Source organism: Lontra canadensis, unplaced genomic scaffold (genome assembly GCF_010015895.1).
Source record: "Lontra canadensis isolate GAN:19392208 unplaced genomic scaffold, GSC_riverotter_1.0 scaffold65, whole genome shotgun sequence".
Taxonomy (NCBI): domain Eukaryota; kingdom Metazoa; phylum Chordata; class Mammalia; order Carnivora; family Mustelidae; genus Lontra; species Lontra canadensis.
The window spans coordinates 3,437,142-3,447,989 of NW_022631059.1; the positions used below are offsets into that span (position 1 = coordinate 3,437,142).

A 10,848-nucleotide genomic window follows, 5' to 3' on the forward strand; every position below is an offset into this window, starting at 1 on the left:
CCTCACCACCATCCTTCATTAGGCAGTGCAACGAGGAACCCTCCTGTTACCAATGGGGAAACAGGCTCAGAGATGTTCAGTGGCTCTGTCAAAGTCATGCAGACCCAGGCAGTCTGACACCAAAGAGTCCATGTACCTGCCAGGCCCCCTCCGACCTCGTCTGTCAGCCTCCCAGTATTGGCTCCGCCACGTGAGAGGAGCAGGAGACGCCAAACATGAGTCCCACTGAGCCCTCGTCTCTGAAAGCTCAGAAGGTCTGGGAAGGGAAACGAGCTTGCCACGTGGGCTGCACCGTGGCCCCAGTTCTCCGCCCCTCCTATATCTACTATGACTTGCATTTCCACCACTGCCACAAGGCTGGGTCCGTGGAGGGTGAGGCCACGTGGAAAAGAGGCGCTCGCGGAGCCCAGCCTGCGTCCTCGACTTGCCACCTGCTTGTGGACCACGGATCACTGGCAGAGAAGGAACGAGACCCAACCCAGAAGGGGACCAATCTGAGAGGTCTGGTGCTTAGGACACAGGGATCCTGTCATCATATTTGTGAACGTGGCATCGTCAGTGCAGCTTGCCAAACTGTGAGCTTCCGGAATGGGTGACACAGCCCCCACACCATGCACGCAGCCGTGCAGATAAATAAGAACCAAAGAGTCATAAGCCCGGGATGATAACATACAGCATCTCCCCAAGTCCCTGAAACCGACACCCCCGTTGTGACCTCCCCGACCTTTGCTGCCTCTGTGTCTTCTGTCTCAAAGCATGACCGGGCTACTTTATTCACGTCTTAAGGCCATCTTCCCCTGGACGTAAACAGATTTGGTTTCAAGGAAGATCCTCTACGACCACTCTCTATGGAATCCGTGTCCCCCAGCGCACCTGGACTCTAAAAAGAAAATAAAAAGCAGGGGGCGGGGCCAGGCGACCCCAGCACCACAGCAGGGTTCTGAGGCTCCTGACCGCTCAGGAGCTTTGCACAAAGGACCCGGCTGACAAATGTGCCAAGGTCAGCAACAACCTGACCCATGTGACTGCAGAAACACAGTCATCCCCGAATTAACATTGCCCGAGACGATGTTTTCCAGCCAAAGGGAAGCAAAAAGATCGTTTCTGGCACATCTCTCTGCCTTGATTCAAATCCCCTGAGCTGGTGATTACAACCAGGCAAAAATCTCTCTGCTCACGGGTACAAACTTCCGGGAAGGAGTGGGACCAAACTCGTAAAGCAGTAACAGCCCATCAGGGGACTGAGACCAGCGGCAACGTCAGCAAGTGCTACATTTAAGACAGCTGCAGGACAACGTGGCATACGCGTATTTATTAGGCCATAGGGCCACAGTCCTCCGCGTGGGTCGTGGCAGATTCGTTCTGTGACTGGCCACGGATCAGTGCCAGCCTCCTCCAGCCCTGCCCGGTGCGCTGCCAAGCCACCCATCCAGTGACCTGCTCCAACAGACAGGGACACCGCCCCAGCCCATTAAAGGGGGAACCTTCAACGACTCTGCCGACGGCGGACTCTCCGCCATCCCCTTGCCTGACTTTCAATACACAGATCTCATCCTGGCGGCCATTCTGGTCAGACGAACTGGGAAATGGACGAGGATGTCTGCGCCTGAGTTGATGTGACTACGGATACACATACCTCTGCCAGCCGGATTGCCTGAGCCGGGAAAGGGACAGAGCACAAGTACCTGCTCCATCCAAGAGACTGATGAAGCCCTGCAGGTAAGAGGATGAAGGGGACGCAGAGAATGGGCGGGGCAGGCATAGTGGGCGGGGCATAGTGGGCGGGGCAGAGAGTGGCTGGGATGCCCGGTTAGTAGGGCAGGGAGTGGGTGGGGCAAGGAGTGGGCGGGGCAAGCAGTGGTGTGGGCAGGTGGGTGGGCGGGGCATCAAACTCCCTGGATTTAAGCTCCTCCCCCAGCCACCTCTTCCTCTAAGCTACCCGTGGGCGGGACCCTTGGCCCCCTCAAGGCTTTAGAGGAAGATGAAACAGAAGGAAGCATGATGGCGCCCGTGGAACGCAGAGTTGACAACGTGCGTATTTTCACTCCAGCTATCAATAATTTACCAGACTGTCAGCCCCGTGAAGGCCAGTGACCTTGTCAGTCTTGTACTTGGGATAAGTATTCTCAAATAAAATATGGATGGACATAATGTTCAGGCTTAGATCACACATCTTAGTCCAACCTTTAATTTCTTGGTAAAGAAATGTCATGGAACATAATAACTGCTTCAGTCTTCCCAAGATTCCTTCTCTGTATTCCTCGAAGGGCAGCCTCATGCAGCCCCGATGCTTGGTTTGGGTTGGGGTTTTGTCTGGTTTCAGGCTGGCCTGGCAGGGACAGCGGGCGACTACCTACAAACACTTGGACCCTCTCCTTCTTCACCAGCTCTGGTGAGAGGAAGCCATGCACCGATCCTAAACAACCACGAATCAGCCAAACAAAACTCCACATTTCCCAGCCCCGCAGCACCTGCCAAGGAAGCATCAGTGGATGTCCCTGGGTAGGGCTCCCAGGAAAGCAGGGTCATGACTCCACAGGTGGACAGCCCTCAACCTGTCACCATCCCCTTCATCCTGCCCTGATGGTGTATCTGCTGTTAGAGTTGCAGCGACCATCCTGCAACCAGAAGCTTGCAAGAAAGTCACAGAGCCTTCGATGCTGCAACAGGTTAGCAGCCAAGAAAACCCCAACCTTATTTCAGCCAGCGCGGTTTGGTTTTCCTATTTTCACGAAGCCAAACCAATCCCTAACCAATAGACTTGACAAGCTCGAACCATCACATTTCACATAAAAATCTGGATGTCCAGCCTCCGGATATAAATAGGGGATCTGGCAGCCCTGGGCCTGTGCTCCCACATGGCCCTAACAGGCTCCACGCCAGCTGTCCACTCCCCAACTCGCCTGCTGGCCAGGACGCGGCTCCCATTGGCCCCGCAGCTCAGGCCCCATGTGGAACGATCATAGGGCAGGGAATCGCTCCCACCTCGCAAAATGCAAAACAGTAAGTCAAAAATCCTCTGATATCCACTGGTCATATTCACACTTTTTCCCTGTGCCTCTCTCCCTCTGACAGTCTCTGTCCACCCCGTCAACGACAGGGTGGTTGAGGAGCCGGCAGGGGGGTCTGGAACATTCTGCCTGTCGCTGCAGCTACAGCTGGTGTGACTGCTCCACGGCCCTAAGTGTCACAGTGACTCAGCCATGTCCTTCTAGAAGGTATCCTTCCCCAAAAGGGCCCACCAGGCAAGCTCACAAAGGTGAAACCCCTCCCCCCAAATACACATTCAGATCTTATTTCAAGGCCACCAAAATGCTGCCCCGGAATTATAGCACCCGAGTTGGTGACTTGGAGGAGGTGAGGGGACTCTGTGGGGACTGCGGTCTGGGGAAGGGGCTGGCAGGCAGCTGGGGAGTGGCATCTGGGAAGGGGGAGCTGGAGCTGGACAGGGAGGCAGCCGTGGAGTCAGGCACGGCCCCGGAAGGACAGTGACTACGGGAAAGGGCCGGTGCATTCTGGAGCCAACGGCTGGGTCGAGGAGATGGTTTGATCCAGCCCGTCCACACAGCAGGCTGCCGGAGGGACGCAGGGAGACCGGAACCTGAATCAGAACCACAACCTCCTCCTCATCACTGTTTCCTGAGAACGGACCCTGACAGCCTGCGGGGCCCCGTGTCCTGACGAGTCCCGTGGGGTCAGCACGGGCTCACCCACGTTCATGCATGGGGGAGAGCCTGAGAGCTTGGCCTTGACACAGACCTAGTTAGAGCAGGGCTGCCAAGGGCCCAGGAGTTGTCCCTCCCACACCTCCCCAACCTGGTCCCCGGGTTCACTGCCTCCTGACTTCATTCACAGAAGATGGGACAATCTCGAGGTGATCAGAGGACGTCTGAGGGGACGCCTGCCTCCTTGAAGCTGTGAAACCAATGACCAGTGTCCCAAAATTTACTCCTGGTTATGGACAGTATCTCAGTAAGCCTCACCCGTCAGGAGTTAGGGACAGAAATTACCACTCTGTGACATAACGGAAATGGACATTTGGAGAAGTGAGGTGCCCTGCCCAAAGTAACCTAGCCTGTATGTGGCAGAGCCAGACTTGGACCACCCATCCAGCCCCCAGACAATGTGTTTGGAGTTCATTGTCTTCTTAGTCAAAGAGAGCCATTCAGCAAGAAGCAAACATGGGGTATTTTAGTTCCTCTGGGGAAACTCACTGGGGTGAAACAAATTAATGTTGTGTGGATATGAGATAGTCTCTGTTTGGACATCCTCCTCTTAACAACATGAGAAGATCAGACTGAAGGAGGCTGAGGGTCTCTCTAGCAGGAGAGCTCTGGGCCATGACAATCCCATTCTGGTGACCTCAATCAATCAACAAACATTCACTGGGAAACAGCCAAGTGTAGCATAACCAGGAGGACAGGGGACAAGGCCCAGCCCTCAGGGGGTTTACAGTCCAAAGCAGTGCTTCCCAACACTATGGGGATGGAATGTTCTAGATCTGCACTATCTAAGATGGCAGCCACCAGCCACAGGTGGCTATTGAGTTCTTAAAGTGCAACAGGGGAAAGGAAGTTTTAATTTTAATTTATTTAACTCAGATTCAAATGGCTACAAGTCACCAACTACGGTACTAGACAGTGTTGTCTAGAGGGAGAGACATAATAAATTAGGTTGTCGAATAAATCAGTGAGATCATTTCCAAGAGCAACAGATCAAGAGGGGCGCAGGGTGGCGAGGGGAAAAGCCGGGCCCCTGAACTTGGTGTTTGACCGTCTCGTGCTGACAAAGCCCTCCCTGCGAGGGCCTTCTGGGTGGCATTTGGGCGAGAAGGGGGCAGGGAACAGAAATCTCAAAAGTATCCCATCTTTTTCTGTGTGGTGCTTTTACTGTCAAGAAAGAAAAAAAAAACAACTCTTAAGTTTTTAAACTCCGTATCTTTATTAAACGTCCAGCTTTTATTTTTAATAAGCCCAAAGAAGCTGACAAGGTAATTACTGTGTAGCTCTGCTGCTAATTGAACCACGCGGACACTCTGCCAGGGCCACAGGGACATCCCCCGGACTCAGGACTTGAGCATCGGAGCCAGGAGCCGGGAAGAACCACAAGAGAAGAAAACAGGGCGCATGTCCCTCACCACCACCAGGCCGTGGGGCTGCGGCAAAGGAGACACCAGAGGGGGCTTACATTTTGGAAAGCTCCCTGCCCTGCCTTGTGGGACAGGCCGGGGGACGAGAAGACCTGGGACTCGGTCCTGAGGGTCCAGCCAGAAGGGGTGGTGGGGGATCCCAGCAGCCATGGGCAGGGAAAAGGAAAGCTGCGGCAGTACCCCCCCGAGAGGAAGGTGGGTGCGTCTGGGTATCAGCCTGCAGCTCAGGAGGGCACAGGATGCTCTCAGAGGCTTCTCCCCTCCAGACGGGGCTCTGACCCTGCAGAAGGGTGCAGCTGCCGGCCCCCCGCCACCCTTTGGCCGTGCCAGAGCTGCTTTTCCACGGGGGCCGGTGCAGCTGGCCAGCCACAAGCCTCGTCAGCGAAGGCCCTGGGGTCTGGGGCCTGTCTTTCATTCGGCAAATGCTCGCGGGCACCTCCTGCATGTGAGGTCCGTGCTGGGCCCCGGGCCGAGAGGGGGACACGCCCCACGGACGACAGACCCCGAGATACCCGGCAGAGATGAGCACACTGAGTGACTTGGAACTCAAGGGCGGGTCGGGGCTGGTTGGGGCAGGGTGTCTGATCTAACCTGGCGGACAAGGAGGGCATTCTGAGGAGGTGACGTCAGCCCGAGATCTGAGGGACGGGAAGGGGACAGCAGAGGTATAGAGCTCAGGACTCAGGCAGGGCAGGGCAGGGCCCCCGCACACACGGATACTGTCAGCAGAGAGACTGAGGCCATGGCTGAGCCCTAAACTCAGGGGTTCCCCAAGCAAGCTCACCTGAGCCGTTTTACCCCCAGGGGACACCAGTGATGCCTGTAGACATTTTTGGTTGTCATAATGAGGGGCTGGGGAGCCGCCGTCATCTAGTGGAGAGAAGCCAGGAATGCCGCTAACCATTTCCATACAGCACGCAGGACGGCCCCTACTGCAGAGAGCGACCAGTCACAGATGTCCACAGGGCCAAGCCTGCGGAAGCCCACCCCTAAAGTCCCCACCTGGCTGGCCCTCCAGAACAGAGCCCTTACAAAGGGAGATGACCAGGCCCCACAGAAGTGTTTTAAAAGGCATTCCCAGCTAACTCTGAGCCCAGTCTCTGGTCCTGCACTGGGGAACCGGGGAGGCACCCGGGGGGCAGGGCGTAGAGAAAGAAGGTGGCCAAGGACCTGCAGGGACCCCATCGTGTCATGCTGGGAAGAGGGGCAGAGCTGGGTAAGCAGGGAGCCCAGAAGCAAAGGAAACAGGGTCCAGGGGCAAGACAGCATCAGAAAGAGGGACAAGGGACGGGGCAAGGACACTAAGGGGACAAGACAGAGAAGGCTGAGGAGGCAGCACGGGTTGGACAAGAAGGAGGTCACAGATGACCTTCTCTGTGCGGGATCACGCCAGGTCAGGCGCCTGGCACTGAGGGGCAGAAGGAATTCTGAGGGCAGAGCCAAAGTCCCCATGAGCAGGCACTCCTGGGAGGCAGGAGAGGTCATGGGCGTGCTGCATTCCCTTGTTTAAAGCTCAATTTGGGGAGAAGGCCTGCCCATGCCTGTGGGTAGAGAGCAGAGACTTACAGAAAGGAGCCTGGCAAAGAGGAAGACAGAATCATCATCGCAGCGAAGATGCGGAGAGCGGAAGGAAAGGCCCTCGGGGAGCACCGTTCATGCCCACCACGCAGTCCATGGCCACAGACGTGGCCACTGAGAGATTTAATGCACTAATAAGGCTGCTCAAGTTCACCAGCAATCAAGGAGCCACAAATTAACACAATGAGCCACGAGTTGTCACTCTCTGTGCAGGGGGAAAAGGAGATTGATGATCTCAGCTGTTGGCAAGCCGTCAGAGAAAGGGCACTCTCAGAGAGCCTGGAAAGAATGTCAGTTGGTACATTTTCCAGGGTGCACTATCATAAAAAGAAAATGTGGGTCCCCTGCGACCCAGACATCCCACAAGATGGGACACATCTTACAGGAAATTTACACAGGAGCCCAAGGAGGCTTTGCCTGGGGAGCCCCAGCCAGGGGGATTGTGATGGGTAAAAACTGGAAACAGCACAAATACATAAACCGAAAAATATATTCTCTGGCCTGCTGTGCAGGTATTAAAGAGAAGGAAATGGAAATATACCATGTGACAAGACCTCCAAGATCCAATATGGAGCAGGAACAAGTTGAAGAACCCTACACACAGTGTTTTCTCAAAGCTGTTCTTCTAAGAACATGTAGCTATAAACGAATAGGAAAGTTCCAGAGGATCTCCTCTAAACTCGTCACAATGGTAACCTCTGAAGAGTGAGAGAGGGAGAGTCTACCCTTCTGAGAATGTTCTGAGTCCTTACTAAGAGAATCCTGATGCATGAAAAATGTATTGGGGCTGGGGGGCACCTGAGTGGCTCAGGAGGTTAGGCGTCTAACTCTTGATCTCAGCTCAGGTCTTGATCTCAGGGTCATGAGTTCAAGTCCCATGTTGAGCGCCACGCTAGGCATGGAGTCTACTTAAAAAAAAAAAAATGCATTTGGGGGGCAAGGGTAAATGCAACCTTGGGCTGTTTTATAAAAATCTAGAATTCAGACGAAAGGAGGCAACTCTTCTCCTTGACTTTGTATGGGGTTATTCCACAGCTGGCACACCAGCTTCAACTCCCAGGAGTAGATCTTTAGAGCAGCAGGAGGACAAACGAAGAGGTCCTGAAGGGAGAGCAAGATGAGGGCTGCAACTTTTCAGCCCTAGTGAAAAAAAGACGCAGATACATAGGATAACTGCCCTGAAATAGCAGGCTTCCTGCAACCCCCAGTAACACGCACCGTGAGACGATCCCACCAGGACTGATGGGCTGCAGCATCCAATGAACCATCTGAAGAATTTTTAAATAGGTCTGCCCCCAAAAAACATGCACCGCCCCATAAAGAAGTGAGTCTCCCGTCAAAAGAGGTATGCAAGCCTGCCAAGCCAACCAGGCGAGGCAGTTATAGAAGATGCTCCCCTAGTCCACCCTTCCTGCTTCCAGCTCCCGGGCTGCTTCCAACTTGAGGATTCTGACCCTCTTTCTGCCAGAACTCCTCTGCTTAACACAATCCATAAATACTTAATTGTTTGATATCTTCAGCAAGGCTCTACCACGCACAGAATTATACACGCTAAAGACTTTTCACCTCAGACAGCTGCTCCCAGGGTCCCATTTTGACCATCTGAGCCGGAGACTAACTTGGGCGTTTGCCCTCCCACGGCATCACGTTATCACCCAAGCCCTTCCACCCCTCCCTGGTGGACTGGCACCAGCCACCTGCCGAGCCCTCTGTTCCCACCCACGAAGGCATCAACTCACAGACAGCCAAAAAGCTAAATCCTCCATAATTTCCGTTTCAAGTTTGCTTCCTTTTACTGCCAGGGAGACAAAAGGAGCTGGGAAGGATTCTCTCGTGACGAACCACTCAACTTCCATAATTGGAACAATGATGGATGTGCATCTCCAACACAGAGAAAACCAACCCATCATGGAGTGCTGAAGGCTTAATCCCCGATTCCTAATAAAAGGATTAATTAAACCCTTAAGGGTCAGCTTATGGCAGGCTCCCTTGAAACTCCCAGGAAATTAACCTGCCCTCCCAGATGTGGAAAAGCCAGGGATTTCCTCGGCTGGTACCTTAGTTTGACCAAATGACACAGTGTCACTAGTCCTAACAAAGAAATCTTACAAGCCTTGCATGGGTTTATTGTTTAAAATTTCAAATTGGGCCCTGGTGCCCGCAGAGCTGCCTTTAATAGGTCTTCTTTGTAGTTAGAGAGTAAAGCTCCTGTGTGTTCCAGTGAGGTGAGGGACTCCCTCCCCACAAAGCCTGCGTTCACCCCAGCCCCGGGGTGTTTTCTAGATCTCGATGCCCACCATTTACCGTGAGCAGGTCCCCATCTGGGGCCGGTGCATCTGGAGAGAATAAGTCTTCTAAGGAAGGTAGGAGCAACTTATTGTCAAAATATCATCTCTGAGAAGATTGTGCCTCTCAAAGAGAGGAAATCGAGTCCAGTGGCTTGATACCAAAACACCAGCTTTGATTCTTTTTTTGAACCCTACATTTCAGAAGCTCAGACTTCTCTCTGTGAAGTGAAAATTGCCTTCTGGTGGAGAAAGGTTTTAATGATCACTTTGCTTCCTGCGTCTCCATGGTGACAGGCCCCGCACAGCCCACCCCCCTCCTGCTTTATTAGGCCTTTCTTCCTCTCTGGAAAGTAATCAATCAAGCCTTATAGACGCCTTTGTAACCGGATTTATCACCTAAACAATCGACGCTGCCGCGGGGGCGGGGGAGCGGACAAAGTCCGTGTAATTTAATGAAACGGGGCTCGGCCCTGGCGCACGCCCTGCATCTCCCTGCCGGCGGCTCCGCCTGGCACACCTGTCCCGGGAGGCGGGCGGGCGCGCCCAGGTGCGCCAGGCCCCGCCGGAGTTGGGCGTCCAGCCGGAGACCCCGCGCGCGGCGGCCGCTGGAGCGCTGCCCTGCCCGGGCGGGGACGCCCAAGCCGGGGCCGCCGGGGCTGGGGCCCCGGGGAGGGACGCAGAGCTCGGAGCCAGCCCTGGCGGAGGCGGCCACAGGTCTGACTCTCTTCCCCCAGCTGGTCAGCGCCCAAGGCAGGACAGCCCCTTGGAGCGAAACGGCGGAGCCCGCAAGCCCGCAAAGAGGGCCGATGCGGAGCGCCCCGCTCTGCCCGCGAACTCGGTTCTTTCCCGGACAAAGGGCTCCGCGGCGCCCCGGCCGCGTTCCTGGGGACGCGAACTGCGGAGGCCGGGCGCCCGGGTCCTGGCGCGGCTCCCCGATTGCGGAGCGCGGCGCGGAGCAGCGCCGGGGACGAGCCCAGCGCCACCTGCCCCCGGCCTGCCCACCTGCCCGGCCGCCCTCGCCCGGCCCCGTTACCTGGGTTCTCGCCGGCGTCGGCGGAGGAGGCGGCCGAGGAGTCGGTGAGAACGCTGGGGTCACTCTGCGAGCGGCCCCGCGACACGAGGCAGCCGCTCCCGTCCTCGGACGCGGCCATGGGCCTGGCCGGAGCGGGGGCAAGTTGCTGGAATCAGAGCATCCGAGGCGGCCAAGGTCACAGGCGAGGGGGCTGGAGGGGGCGTTTTTTTAAAAAGGAAAATCAAAAAGGACAGGGAGAGGGAAGGAGCCGGGGGACAACGCCAGGCTGGCTTCAGGGCGGTGAGACAATGGCCTCGCGGCTGCAGCCCAGCGCATCCCGCCGCGCGGCCTCGCTCTGCTATTTATTCGTGTTTATTCCCATTCTTCAGTTTATATTCCAGGAAAAAAAAAAAGTTGAACCAGGAAATAAAAACTTTTTCTTGTCAGTGTTTATTGCGTGCTTGGGGCAGGGGGTGATGTCCCGGAATTTCTGGGGGCGCTCCCTCCCCCCACCCCACCCCCCACCCCCCCGGAAAAAAAAGGGAAAAAGGAAAATCTTTGCTCTTGCAATTGCTTTAATCTGAAAGCTGTTCTTGGAGCATCTGTTGGAAAACATTAGGATTCTCCCATCATGCCGCGCGAGAGGAGCATGACGTCACGAGAGAGGGAGTGAGAGCCAGCGTGGTGATGGGGAGGGGTCTCCAATACCTGGGCTGCCTGCCGCCTGCCCAAGGGAAGTGGGGGGCCCATCCTGAGTTATGAACTGCCTACCCCCCACCCAGCAGAGCTCTAGAAACAAGAATGCTCCCAGTCCCACTTCC

General features: G+C 55.4%; 1 protein-coding gene across 1 annotated transcript in view; it reads right to left on the minus strand.

Annotated features, from left to right (window-relative positions):
- The window catches only part of PHACTR3 (phosphatase and actin regulator 3), a 202,642-nt gene extending 192,043 nt beyond the window's left edge, over nucleotides 1-10,599 (minus strand). The window contains exon 1 of the mRNA XM_032878877.1: nucleotides 10,049-10,599. Within this exon, the coding sequence (XP_032734768.1) occupies nucleotides 10,049-10,166 (118 nt within the window). The 5' untranslated portion in view covers nucleotides 10,167-10,599. The remainder of the gene's footprint in view (nucleotides 1-10,048) is intronic.
- Between the last annotated feature and the right edge of the window lie 249 nt (nucleotides 10,600-10,848).